General features: G+C 35.1%; 2 protein-coding genes across 4 annotated transcripts in view; one reads left to right on the top strand and one right to left on the bottom strand.

Annotated features, from left to right (window-relative positions):
* Positions 1-6,398, top strand: part of camk2a (calcium/calmodulin-dependent protein kinase II alpha) — a 56,230-nt gene extending 49,832 nt beyond the window's left edge. For all 3 annotated transcript variants that reach the window (XM_058758052.1, XM_058758051.1, XM_058758053.1), the window contains 2 exons: positions 215-456; positions 4,290-6,398. In XM_058758052.1, the coding sequence (XP_058614035.1) occupies positions 215-447 (233 nt within the window). In that variant the 3' untranslated portion in view covers positions 448-456; positions 4,290-6,398. The remainder of the gene's footprint in view (positions 1-214; positions 457-4,289) is intronic.
* Positions 6,399-8,415: 2,017 nt separating this feature from the next.
* On the bottom strand, positions 8,416-14,456 carry sra1 (steroid receptor RNA activator 1). The gene is made up of 5 exons (XM_058758386.1): positions 14,318-14,456; positions 12,082-12,198; positions 11,199-11,416; positions 9,483-9,591; positions 8,416-8,977 (listed from the first exon to the last, which is right to left on the bottom strand). The coding sequence occupies exons 1-5, from the start codon at positions 14,340-14,342 to the stop codon at positions 8,814-8,816; spliced, it is 633 nt and encodes a 210-aa protein (XP_058614369.1). The 5' UTR covers positions 14,343-14,456; the 3' UTR covers positions 8,416-8,813.
* Positions 14,457-15,087: the final 631 nt, after the last annotated feature.

Raw genomic sequence — 15,087 nt, 5'->3', positions numbered from 1 at the left:
AGTTTTATGAATGATGTTTTTTATGCTAACATTTTGAGAACGTTATTCAAGACCTGCTAACTGTGAACAAACGTTCTATTAACGTTACTGGAAGATATTTTGCTCATTACTTTGAGAGAACCATGCTAGACGTTCCCTGTCTGCTAGGATTGCATCACCTCTATAGCAACCTAGAGATATTTTTGTGAAAAGTTGATTTCTTTTTTTTTAACAGTGTGGTCAAAGAACAGCAAGCCGGTTCACACCACTATCCTGAACCCTCATATCCACCTGATCGGCGAGGACGCCGCCTGCATCGCCTACATTCGTATCACGCAGTATCTCGATACAAACGGAATGCCATGCACTGCCCAGTCAGAGGAGACACGGATCTGGCATCGTAAAGACGGCAAGTGGCAGATAGTCCACTTCCATCGCTCAGGCTCCCCGTCTGCCATCACTAAATAAGAGAGTCAGGTAACAAATCTAAAAATGAATTATTATTGTTTATTATTATACACGAATTTGATGATTGCAGAGGCAGATTCAAAAATTAATGTAACAATATTTCTTAAAATTGTATACTATTTTACATTAAAAATTAAACATTAAGACTACAGCTTTTTGCAATTGCTGGGACCAGTTTTGTTTTTTTCCAATACTTTTGTCACTTTTTTTCTAAACTCTTCACACAGTGTTGGCTAAACTGTGGATCATTTTTCAAGTAGTACAAAATCCATTCAATGACTACATCGGTCCATGTACGTTGCGTTCATTTGTTTTTTGATTAAATATTGAAAACAGAAACATGAGGAAATGGCACCTTTTTAGTTTTTTAGTTTAAAAAAAACAACAAAAAAAATAAGAATTCGACTTGATTTTTTTGTTTTTACACCCAGGGGTAGAAATGGATAGCCTGAATTTTCGATTTCCACTTTCCGCTGATTGGTCAAGCAAAGATCAGATGGTGCCATCATCATATCTCCTTCAATTACACACTATAGAAAAACAGTCCTCTGAGGCTATAGTTAAAGCGTTTATTGCAACTAAATTTCATCTTTCTTTTACTAACAGACTAATAAATACAGGTGCATCTCAATAAATTAGAATGTCGTGGAAAAGTTCATTTATTTCAGTAATTGAACTCAAATTGTGAAACTCGTGTATTAAATAAATTCAATGCACACAGACTGAAGTAGTTTAAGTCTTTGGTTCTTTTAATTGTGATGATTTTGGCTCACATTTAACAAAAACCCACCAATCTCAACAAATTAGAATACTTCATAAGACCAATAAAAAAAACATTTTTAGTGAATTGTTGGCCTTCTGGAAAGTATGTTCATTTACTGTATAAGTACTCAATACTTGGTAGGGGCTTTTGCTTTAATTACTGCCTCAATGCGGCGTGGCATGGAGGTGATCAGTTTGTGGCACTGCTGAGGTGGTATGGAAGCCCAGGTTTCTTTGACAGTGGCCTTCAGCTCATCTGCATTGTTGGGTTTGGTGTCTCTCATCTTCCTCTTGACAATATCCCATAGATTCTCTATGGGGTTCAGGTCAGGCGAGTTTGCTGGTCAATCAAGCACAGTAACACTATGGTCATTGAACCAGCTTTTGGTACCTTTGGCAGTGTGGGCAGGTGCCAAGTCCTGCTGGAAAATGAAATCAGCATCTCCATAAAGCTTGTCAGCATAAGGAAGCATGAAGTGCTCTAAAATTTCCTGGTAGATGGCTGCGTTGACTGTGGACTTCAGAAAACATAATGGACCAACACCAGCAGATGACATGGCAGCCCAAATCATCACTGACTGTGGAAACTTCACACTGGACTTCAAGCAACATGGATTTTGTGCCTCTCCAGTTTTCCTCCAGACTCTGGGACCTTGATTTCCAAATGAAATGCTAAATTTACTTTCATCTGAAAAGAGGACTTTGGACCACTGAACAACAGTCCAGTTCTTTTTCTCCACAGCCGAGGTAAGACGCTTCTGACATTGTCTCTGGTTCAGAAGTGGCTTGGTAGCCCTTTTCCTGAAGACGTCTGAGCGTGGTGACTCTTGATGCACTGACTCCAGCTTCAGTTCTCTCCTTGTGAAGCTCTCACAAGTGTTTGAATCTTTGCTTGACAGTATTCTCAAGCTTGCGGTCATCCCTGTTGCTTGTGCACCTTTTCCTACCCAAATTCTTCCTTCCAGTCAACTTTGCATTTAATATGCTTTGATACAGCACTCTGTAAACAGCCACACCTTTCAGTGACCTTCTGTGACTTACCCTCTTTGTGGAGGGTGTCAATGTTCATCTTCTGGATCATTGCCAAGTCAGCAGTCTTCCCCATTATTGTGGTTTCAAAGAACAAGAGATACCCAGAATTTATACTGTATGGCTGGCCATTTATTGAAACTCAAATGTAAATATTCTAATATTTTGAGATACTGATTTTTGACTTTCATGAGCTGTAAGCTCTAATCGTCAAAATTAAAACAAAACAATCTTTTGAAATGTTTTACTTTACATGTAATGAATCTAAAATATATGAAAGTTTCACTTTTTGAAATAAGTTACAAGAAAAACTTTTTCACAACATTCTAATTTATTGCGATGCACCTGTATAGCTTGACACAAACTGGACTGGCAGCGCCTAGACAGGGCTTACTTCTGTGTAGGCATAGATTCTCCATGGCAAATATTAGGTGAACGTGTCAGAAATATGAAAGTACCTCACATCTGCACCCACATTACCCCTTAGTCTACTTTTTTGGCAAGCCGCACATTTCTGAACAGTTCAGAGTGAATGCATTTACATGACAGTGAAGCGCAGACTGTATCAACTGCTCACAGCAGTCATCAATAAGACAGGACTGCTCCAGTGACTCTGACTCAGAGCCATACAGTCTCTATCAAGCCAAAGAGAATGATACTGTCATTTAAGCTTCTTTAATAGAAAAAAAAGCATGCTGAAAGTATGTTGCACTTTTTGAAAAAAGGCAAAAACCTTTCAGCTCAGAGATTTACAGTAAATAAATTTTTCTGTTTTAGCTACCGTGAAAATTCATTATGTGCTCATTTGCATTATTTACGAGCATTTAATGCAGTGTTTGCATTTAAATAGCTTGACCAATCCCAGCTGATTTAGTTATTTGATTCACAGACAACTTTCAGTCATGTTTAACAATGATTGTCATTTACAATATACAATACAAAACTTTGCCATTAACAATTTATAGTTCACGCCATCAAACAGATATTCTGCGCACTCAAGCCCTGAGGATCATTTTACTCTTGGCTCATCGTGAGTCAGACATGACGAATTCAGCGAGAACAGCTAAATACGGACCGGTCCAATTTATGATTGAAGTGTTCAGTGCAATTTGTGAACCTACTGAGCTGTTAAGGGGGTATGGTAATGGACTATCTGGTCTCATGGCATAAATGTAAGGTACGTTTATGCCATGAGACCAGGTTGGTAATATATATATATATATATATGACAACATACAGTATGGTTTTAAGAATTTTCTCGGAGAAAAATTTTAGCTTTTTCAAATATCTGTACTTTATTATAGTAAAAATGCTTAAAATGACTGTGTACACCAACTGTGACACAAATAAAAAGAGCCGCTGAATAGGTTATTTGAACAGCTTCACTGAAAAAATAAATAGATCAAATATAAATGAATCAGACTTTTAGGTCTGCTTTTCTGTTTGGCTGAGCAATATAAGGTGTATTTGTATTTATGTATTTAATCAGGGACAATTCACATTATCAATGGATAGTTAATGTAAAGTGTGCCAGATTTAGCCATGTCGGCTAATTCATGCCAAATAGTCCCAGGACATTGATATTTAAAGAAGAAGAAAAAACCGGTACATACAAAATACAACATTTTTAACACTAAAATCCCTATAAATGTTTTTAGAGAAACCACAATGCCTTTTAATATCTTTTCCTTCTAGTGGGAGTCATGTGTTCATCTACTCCAAAGCAAAAGATAACTTTGGGGAAACGTGTTTGATAACAGTCATCATATATCTAATATCTCGTTTTGTGTCGCTGGTGGCGAAAAAATGACACATTTACATTTTTACTGAATAATATTTGACAATTCCAGTCCTGGACGTCCTGCAGATTTCCATTCCAAATCAAAACACACTGTACAAATCTGAGTTTTTGTGAAAATGACAGACAGCTGTGTTTGATCAAGCATGGAGCTAAAGCCTCCAGGACTGGAATTTTATTCGTAAAAATATGAATCTTTAGACTTGCTCTGTAACATTTTGCATACTGACCTTACTTTCTTTTTCCATCTTAGCTGAAAATACCAGAGTTGCAGGATCACTGGCTTGAGGATGTAAAAGCTCCCAGCTTCTCATCTCATTCCTTGAACTTCATTGGCCCTCTGCTTTACGGTGTCATCACATTCACATTAGCATTTATTCTCATTGCTCAGAACACTTCTTTATGGATAAACTATGATGAAGCCGCTGTTGCAACCCTGCTGCGTGGTATCAATGTTTTTTTTTTTTGTTTTTAGCATCTTGGTTATGTTTACAAAATTAGCCACCATGTTTTTGACCATAAGTGCTACATTTGCAGATATTTGACACAAATGAGATATTTGGGACAATGACTACATTCCAAAAGAGATCCTGTTCCCTGTGTTTTATAAAAAAAACGGCACAGATACCTAGATTTATTTTAAACATGAATCTCTCTGATACACCTGTAATAAACTCGAATGTAATCTGATTGAAACTTATGTTTATATATTTGAAATAAAGTAGAACTGCTAGGTAAAAATATAGCTAGTAATGACTTTTCCTGCGAATGTCCCAGGACAGATATCAACACAGCTTGTCCTCCACTGCCCGGTTTCCAGACAATCGCCATTGAACATTTTCTACCGAGTTTAGTGAAGCACATTGAACAGTAGTGAATTTCAGTATACGTTTAGCCCTTGAAATCAAAGCTGCATCTATGGCACAAAAAACACACACACACAATCTAATGAACCCACATGATCCGCACTGCAAGAACAGATGGATCAAGGGGGCTGAGCAACCCACTCAACGAACTGTTGCTTAAAGTTAAAGCCAGTGCTGATGGTGGCAGTGGAACAGTAAATGCATGCGAGAGCTTCTTTCTGTCTGCCGTACAGGGTTTTGAGATCCGGGTCTGGTGTGGTGTGCTCAGAGCACTTTGATAAAGTTCTTCCAGTAGAGCTGGTGTATTTGTTCTTCCTTTTGTATTTAGGATTCAGGGATTTTTTCTTTTTATTGCAAAAGGAAGTCTCTTGAAAAAGCTCTTGAAGGGTGTGTTTGATGTCCGGGCTTAACTTCTATTCAAATTCAATGGAAGCGTGTTGCTGGAGAGAGAGAGCTTTCAATAATCAGCGTTGATGTGTTTATCTACTGATGTCTTTTTAAGATGCTCTATTTGCTTGATCAGTCATACGGTGACGGTCGACCAATGTACATTCGTAATAACGTGAACAATCAAAGTTGACATTGCTAACTCTATATAGTGATGCTCAAAAAGACCTAGCATTTTAATTTGTTGATATTGTATTCAGATATATTGCTGGTGGATATCTGTTATCTGCAGAGTAACTGCTATTCAGATCGATCTCTGTCTTATCTAAACATTTGTAAGGTATATTAAAATGTTTTTTGCATCTTATATGCACAGATTAATAATGCGTGTTCAGATTTACTAAACCAGTTACATTTTGATTAGTAAAACTGTATGAGCTTAGTCAGATTTGTCAAATATTGCTTCTTGATTCCTAGTATTTATTTTGTAAAACAAGAATGTTAACGTGATGATTGTATGCACGATTTTTTTGTTGTTTGATTCATTTTATCAAACATTTTGCCATGGCTGTATAAAAGCTGCTATTCATCCGATTGGATCGTGTGATCGCTGCCGTCAACAGACAACCAACTGTAAACTTTACTATTCTTTTTCTGGTTATATTTAAACACTTTCAGGCTACTTGTGGCACATTTGACAAAGATTCGTTCTTAATATTGAATTAATATCCAATCGTCATTACAGAACCAAAGTTTTCCTCTTCTTTTTCCTCATTATAGAAAGACATTTAGAATTGAAAGAAATAAAATGCATGGAAACCTTTTCTATGTCTTCTAGTAACGTGGTTCATTGTAAACGGCTACTGAAAGAGAGTTGCTTTGTGGCCTCTTTGATGTTTTTGTCTTCTTTATCGTTTCAGCACAGTTTATGAAAGGCCTAACAGCATCTTTTGATAGTTTTTGACGTATATACTGTGTTTTGTTGAGGCATGCTGTTTTTAATGTCAAAAAGTGGGTGGGTACGATATTGTTTTCTGAGTAAAATGTACTTTTTGCAGTTTGGCTCTAATGCAACCGGGCTTATAAATAAAAGTGCTTTACGAAGTGTTGTTGTTGTCAATGCGTATTTGTTGTCAGTGATCTAAACAATTCTCTGTTGGTGACAAGTTTTGAGGAGTGCATGCTATTATTGAAGTCAGCGTGTGATTTTCAAAACTTTGAATCGGCTGATTGCTTTGCGAAACGATTCACTTTTTCAAAGCGTTCGAAACGCCACATGCTGGTGACGTCTGCTGGTCAGAATGGTGTAAATGCAATGAAAAGTCAGCTAAAACATGCATATAAACACCTTTTATAACAGGCAAATGTTTTGTTATGTAAATCTATTAATTGCAATTAAAGAAGTACTGAGTAATATTAACTCACTCTCTGGTGCTGAGATCTTTTTAATTTCAATTAAATGAATGTAGCTACATTTTAGTTCAATAATGTATTTTATTTAATATCTTGTATTTTTAGAAAATTTCATGGTACTAAAATATATTTTTGAAATAGTTATAATGCATTTATTACCTTTTAATCACTTTTTGAGTATAGATCTAAAAATGAAACTTCCAAATTAAACTGTTGTAAATCTTGCATGCTTTTCAGCACAGACTTAAGTTTGGTCTCTTTTTAAGGAAGCCACTTCACAGATTATTGCTAAAATAAAAGAAGATTAATTTTTTTTAATTTTCTTATGAAGAATACACTAAAATACTATTCAATTTTAAATGTTAAATATATTTTCCAAAACATGTTTTAGTCTAAAATCTCATGACAATCAAAGCCACAATCTAGGTTAGTTGTGTTCCAAATTTGAGGTTGATATCACAAAAAATGAGCTTTCAGTAAGATTTTGTTTGGGTGCAGTACCAAATATTTCCACTAGATAAAATTTGTTTCCTATTGTTGAAAACAATTCTTATAAATAAATTAAAAAACATGCAGTATTAATTGATGTGGTATGCCTAATATTCTCAAAAGACTGTAACACCTAAATGAAATATGTGTTTCCAAACAGACAACAGTAAGCACTATTAACAAGGTTAATAGTGAAAATGTTATTTCTCCATTGCCTACTGCCCTGAAATGTAGTATGCATTGTCTCATATTGGTGCATACTGTCTGTATAATGCCTAATGTATTGCAAAACATACCCTATAGCGCCCAAACCCCTACAATTGCTGCTCGGAGCTTTATTTCATCTTCTTTATCTGACACCCTATAGAACCCAATTCGAGGAAAGTTGTGAAATTTAGCACATCTGTCTAAACTTTTGCCATAATAAATTTGGAGCGTCTCTCTATAACTCAAACTCAACAAATTAAATTTGTTGATGGTAGTAGTCAGATTGAGATCTGTGTACCAAACCTCCACTTTCCTATGTGCTATGGGTTCTTTGCTCTCTGAATATATCAATGCAGTTTAGGAACAGCGCCACCTACTGGTAAGGACATTAAGAAACGTCTCTTTGCCTATCTTAATAACTCGGTCTAAAATCTGAAACTGTATTAGTATTCTTATATATATATATACATATATATGTGTGTGTGTGACCCTGGACCACAAAACCAGTAGCACGGGTATATTTGTAGCAATAGCCAAAAATACATCGTATGGGTCAAAATTATCAATTTTTCTTTTATGCCAAAAATCGTTAGGATATTAAGTAAAGATCATGTTCCATGAAGATATTTTGTGAATTTCCTACCATAAATATATTAAAACTTAATTTTTGATTAGTAATATGCATTGCTAAGAACTTCATTTGCACAACTTTAAAGGCAATTTTCTCAATATTTTGATTTGTTTGCACCCTCAGATTCCAGATTTTCAAATAGTTGTATCTCAGCCAAATATTGTCCGATCCTAACAAACCATGCATTAATGGAAAGCCTATTTATTCAGCTTTCAGACGTATGAATCTCAATTTCGAAAAATTTTGTGGGTCCAGGGTCACAATACCAATAATTAAACATTTTAAGTGTTGTAGCTTAAATGCATTTACATCAAAAAAGGCTTTTACTTTTGTTGTTTTGAGCTATGGATAATGTATGTGTGTTATAATAGCTACAACACTTTGAGGCATTTTTTTCTCTTTTTTGCCTATTTTATTGCACATCATAATAGACAGCTTTTTCAAGATAACATCCAAGGACAGCCACTGAGATATATAATACCAGATAATATATATAATCTGTGAAATTTGCTGAAATAATTCACAATCACACCTTTTTTAAAAGCGAATTTTATATACAGTAGTAACACTTCATACCTACATTATTTTCAATTTTTGATGAAGAATAAAGAAAGACTTTTTCCCAGCACCAATCTACAAAAAAAGTCATATTAGATGATATAGATGGGAATGGGCACATTTTTAAAGGTGGATTATACAAAACTTTACATAAGTTAACACAAATCACTTTGGCAACTTCTATAATGCAGCACGGGTTTTCAAAGGTATGGACATCGTACAGTCCTCATGAGCCTGGATCGGCGCAGTTGTTTTGTTCTGGGTTCAGGCTCCGAGCTTCAGCGATGAGCCGCTTGACTCCCACCATCCACTGACTGACTTCAGCAACGTGGTCCACCATCAGGCCTCTGTGGATCTCGTCAGCTGCATCCCAATTTTTTCTTTTCAGGTCTGAAACAAAGCACATCTAGCATGTTTTTCTCTCCCCGTTTGCCTTAGTCTCTGGATTACAGGTAATAATGTTGTAAATAATGTTCAGTTTCTTGCACAGACCAATTGTTTCCGTCGTTACCAATAGAGTTCAATAGAACTAACAATCATAGTTAGCTAACAATGCTTTTGGGAAAAGCATCCCTGTGCCAGTTGCACAAACTTCTATGTTAAGACTGTGTCTTAAGAACAAGTTTGACAAACTAGCAGTTAGCAAAGGGGTAATTGGTCTTATTTTTGCCTTTAACTTAGACTAAACTGCAATTTAATGTAACTCAATTTAAAATATTATGGCCAGTCTCAAATAAAAAATTAGATGACTAACTTTTAATACTAGTCTTAACCTTTTATGCAACCGGCCCCTGGTCTGATTTAAGATTTATAGTGACAAACTCTTTTTGCAATACTTTACACCAGAACCAGCGTGTGAAAGTGAACAACACTCTGAAGACTGAAAAAGACTCACCTTGGGACAATCTATGCATCCTATGTTTAACCAAAGGAGAAAGTTTTCCACTTTTCCACATGTCCTCAAAAAGCTTAAGACGTCTTTCCACATCGTCACAAATCTGTTTCTAAAAAACAATGACGCACAAGGTGAAAGTAAAAATAAGCATAATGGCAAGAAGAAAAATGTTCTAATAACTGGAATATTCTTTATAAGGTTTGGAATTAAAAGAGAACTCGTTACAAAATGTGAGATTTTTTTTTTCCTTGAAAAGACTTTAAATATTGATTGTTTGTTGTGTGATTTGATCCATTAGTTCCATTTAGTGTCATTTTATTATCATTGAGATACTATTATAGTTTTTGTTAATACTTTGAATTATATTTTATTTTTATATTTTTTACTTTTGTTAATTTGAGTTCAAATCAAAGTAAATCTATTGTGTTTTGTTGTTTTATTATTTTTGTTGTTTTTAAATATACATTTATTTTATTTTATGTTATTTTAGTACATCAATTTAAATTCAATGAAAATGAGAAATGTTGCATTGTTAACTAGCTGGAATAAGTTTTTTATATTTTTTGTTTCAGTAAACATTTATTTTATTACAAATAACAATTGTTTTTTTTAGCTAACCCTGTTTCCATTTATTTACAATGAAATCCTTAGTATCAAAAGGGTTGTTTTATTTTGTTAAAACCTGTCCTTATTTAAAAGACCCTACAACGGACAGTGAACACTGCCGCAAAGATCATCGGTGCCCCTCTTCCCTCCATCCTGGACATTTTCCTTGCGCGATGCTCCAGCAAGGCCTCCAGCATCGTGAAGGACCCCACCCACCCCTCCCACAACCTCTTCCAGCTCCTGCCATCAGGAAGAAGGTACCGGGGTATCAAAAGCTTGTTCTGTTAGATTGCTCAACAGCTTCTTTCCCCAGGCTGTGAGAGCTCTTAACTGCAATCTCTCTGTCCCCCCTCTGAAACCATGAACACCTCAGCCCCCAAACTCATAAATAACTATTGACAATTTTCCTAAGTGCAATTCTGAGTGTGCTACACACAGGTGAGTGGGCTATACAAACCACCCGTAGTAACGCACTCGTCCCACTATATGCACACTAGACACTTTCTATAAACACTCCCTGCTACAAAGACTCAATAAGATAATATATGTTTACTTGAATATTGCACTACAAAAATAATGTTTACTTGAGCATTGCACTACTAAATCTTTTGCACTACCCGCTGCTTCCCACAAAATCTCTTTTCTGAACAATTTAATGTACAAAATATAGATTTTCTGCACAATTTCATGTACAAATATCTCTTTAGCACAATTTCATATACAGTATTTATGTAAAGTTCTTGTACAGTTTGTGTATGTGTAGTCAACTAGGATAATAGTTATAGTATTTATAGTATATGTATAGTCAGATGGTTAAACTGTTGTATAGCTCTATTGTTTTTCCTATATTTGCATTGTTGTATGTTTATCTTATGTTTAACTAGTATGTAGCACCGTGGTCCTGCGAGACACGACATTGTCCACACATGTCCACACATGTAGCAGAATGACAATAAAGCTCAACTTGACTTGACTTATTTTGAAACTGTGCAAAACCATAAATAATTCTTGCTTGTTTCATGTCATAATGGTTTTTTTTTTTCATTATGTCTGTTACCCACTGGTTGAACCTTACAGGCTCTTGAACTTTATTTTCAACATTGACCTTACCTTTACAGTATCTCTGCATGCGTTCAGCGCCCCATAAAGTGGTTCATGCACATCCTCAATGGACGGCTCTGTCTCCAGCTCTGCCGCCTCTATCTTTCCATCTGAGGGAGTTTTGGGACATACGGAGGGTGGGCTGCTGCTGTCCATCGGAGGAGGATTCATTCCCCGGGGCGGCGTTGGCATCGCCACTGGTGAGGATTGCATCTCTGATCCAGAACCTACAGCGGGAAAATAAAACATTTATAATTCATTTTGGGTTCATATAAATTTGTGTTACAGTGTTGTAACATCACAGATGAATTACACTTAAAAACATTACATTTTTGCATCTCTTTTTTCAGCTTTAATATTTAATATGCATTTTCTGTGGTAGACACATTCACCGACGCCAACATAAGCAAATTTACATTTTTGCTGTAATGGCTAGAATACAAAATCTTCAGACTTCTCCGGAGCTCAAGTGGTCATACGCTTAAACATTTCAGCAAGAAAAAATTCTGCCACATTCATGTTTTTGAACTCGTCCTAGGGCGTCCGTCTGATTTGCACATGTATATGTACCTATGGATGTCAATAATACAATAATAACACTTATTAAAGCTAGGAAAATGAAAAACCTGGTGGTTTTGCAATACAAATGAATGGAGGTAATCTTTCAACAACAAAAAAAATGATGGAAAACAAAAAGCAACCAACTCATCATGATTAACCAGACAACTTTGTGATGAATTAGTTTCATTTCTTAATCAATTCAAAGGCTTTGAAAAGACAGTCCATACAGTAGAACAGTTTGCCAAAAATGCATTTTGTCATTTGCTGCAAACATGTAAATAGATGAATCGAGATAGACGTAGATAACATTTAACAGTGGGATGCGCATGACCTGTGAATTGGGGCGCATGCACCCTCTTATTGAGAATATTTCGCTTTGGTCCACCTGAATCCTTCTGCAAGCCATATGAAAACTGCGGTGGGTCGTTCCACCCGTGCTCCTGGTTACCTGCACAGAAAGCAACATTAAGAGTGAAAATATGATACTGATCCAAGTTTCTCACAACTGTGTGTGAACCCTAAGCACATTTATGCTTCCAGCTGGTTGGTAATGTGTGTAAAATCATAATTTTTTCTTACATGTTACAATGACAACAAGACTAATGTAGTATGTGCAAAGTACACTCATACTATATAGAATGTACTTTTTTAACTGTCGCAAAGTATTTACTTATTCCAAAGAAGTACCTGCTCGGAGAGTATGTGATTTCAGACACACTCAGGGTTTAAAGTACAGGACAACCACAAAAGTGCCAAATTTTGTCATTTTCCCATGAAAGATTCTATGGGTTGCCAAAAGATAATAATGACAGTTTATTACTCAGAAATATTTTTTGAACTATAGAATTATTTTTTGTGAACCAAATCACATCGTTTTGGGAAACAAATTGTTTCTGTAGCTGGGTATGAAAGCCCATGCAGAGGGAAAAAAACTAATCTGGACAAAATGTATTTTAAACATATTTGTGACCCTGGAGCACAAAACCAGTCTTAAGTCTCTGGGGTATATTTGTAGCAATAGCCAAAAATACACTGTATGGGTCAAAATTATCGATTTTTCTTTTATGCCAAAAATCATTTGGATATTAAGCAAGGATCATGTTCCATGAAGATATTTTGTAAATTTGCTACTGTAAATATATCAAAACTTAATTTTTGATTAGTAACATGCATTGCTAAGAACTTCATTTGAACAACTTTAAAAGCGATTCTCTCAATATTTAGATTTTTTTGCAATCTCAGATTTTCAAATATTGTCCAATCCTAACAAACCATAAATCAATGGAAAGCTTATTTATTCAGCTTTCAGATTATGTATAAATCTTAAGTCCTTTATGACTGGTTTTGTGGTAGAGGGTCACATATGATAAATGCATGCTGTAAACAGTGAAGCTCAATGAAATATGTTTGTGAAAATGAAATTCAAAACTATTTCAGGGGCAAGAAAATAAAACTTCCAAGGTCCCACTTTATATTAGGTGGCCTTAACTACTATGTACTTACATTTAAATTAATAATTTGATACAATGCAGGTATTGTGTATATACATATTTTTACATTGTACTTATATTTTTAAAAATACCTATCTGTAATTAATTTTACACCATCCCTTACACCTTAACCCACCCTTAAACCTACCCATACCACCAAACCTGTCCCTAACCTACCCGTATCACACCTCAATAGCAGCAAAAGTGTTTTGCGAAACAATATGAACGCAATAAATACATTGCACTTATTTTTTGATGTAAGCACATAGTAGTTAAGGCCACCTAATATAAAGTGTGACCACTTCCAATTTTACAGTAGCCAACATTTAGGCAAAAGGCAAATATGGATGGAATAGTCTACTAGGGGTCAAAATAATTTAATTTAGATGTTATAATTTAGATATTTAAAAATAATTATATATATATATATATATATATATATATATATATATATATATATATTTATTTATTTATTTTTTAATATAGTATATTTTATTTATTTATTTATTTATTACATTGTAAAACATTTGACGTTTCTTCAAATGCTACACTATTTTCCTTGAACTGAAATATACAGAGGGCAAAATACATTTTAAATGCAACATTAAACGGAGTTAAAAGCACCACTATGCTCTTATATCTTGGGTGGGAGTTTTTTTTAGTTAGTTAGTTTGTTTGTTTTGTTTTTAACCCAGCTGAGAACTAGAAAGTGTATGTCCAGACTCGTGTTTAATGACCACTGGCTGTGCACCTTTAACGGAGACATTCAACACCTGCCACGTCTCAGAACATGAGCTGTCAAACGCAACACATTCATTTATTTGATAGACAATTAGCATTAGGCTGGTTATTGTTCTTTCGCCCTTTTCTGCATTAGTCACAGCTCCTGTCACCGTTTACAGCTCCCAGGAAATGTCAAGAAAACTTCAAATTAATGTATCCGGGAATGAATGAGAGACAGCGACGAGACAGTGATGAGACTTCTGCTGCTGTTTACTCACACAACATCACACTTCACACGGAAGATTTACATGACACGTTTTACAAACATGTAATATTATTTCTATACACTCTTACCTGGTTTTACAAACCGATCGCTCATCGCAGCCTAGACTCCGACATCAACACTGTGGAGAAAATTCCTGTCGTTCTTCTTCTTCGTTGGATTTTAACGGCAGCTCGCATCCGTGATGTTGCGGTACTGCCATCGTCTGGAGTTCATTAACTCCTACACACAGCCAATATTCGCACTATTAATGCTGTTTTTATTAAGAAAATAAATTTAATCTCTATTCTTAATATGTGACCCTGGACCCTGGTCTCAAGTGTCAATTTTTCGAAATTGAGATTTATACATCATCTGAAAGCTGAATAAATAAGCTTTCCGTTGATGTATGGTTTGTTATGATCGAACAATATTTGTCTGAGATATAACTATTTGAAAATCTGGAATCTGAGGGTGCAAAAAAATCTAAATATTGAGAAAATCGCCTTTAAAGTTGTCCAAATGAATTCTTAGCAATGCATATTACTAATAATGTATAAGTTTGATACATTTGCGGTAAGAAATTTACTAAATATCTTCATGGAACATAATCTTTACTTAATATCCTAATGATTTTTGGCATAAAAGAAAAAATGATAATTTTGACCCATACAATGTATTTTTGGCTATTGCTACAAATATACCCCAGCGACTTATGACTTTGTGGTCCAGGTCATGGTCATGACTGTCTCCTCTTTCCTGTTTCTTCCCTTACTTTCCAAATAAAACAATAATTTAAGTAGTATTTTCATTTCAAAAGTTAATATTTATTTATTTATTAAGCTGCTGAATATAAATTAAT

This window comes from Onychostoma macrolepis, chromosome 21 (assembly GCF_012432095.1).
Source record: "Onychostoma macrolepis isolate SWU-2019 chromosome 21, ASM1243209v1, whole genome shotgun sequence".
In the NCBI taxonomy this organism is placed as follows: domain Eukaryota; kingdom Metazoa; phylum Chordata; class Actinopteri; order Cypriniformes; family Cyprinidae; genus Onychostoma; species Onychostoma macrolepis.
The sequence above is the reverse complement of the archived record's forward strand: the minus strand, read 5'-3'. Positions and strand labels throughout refer to the sequence as shown.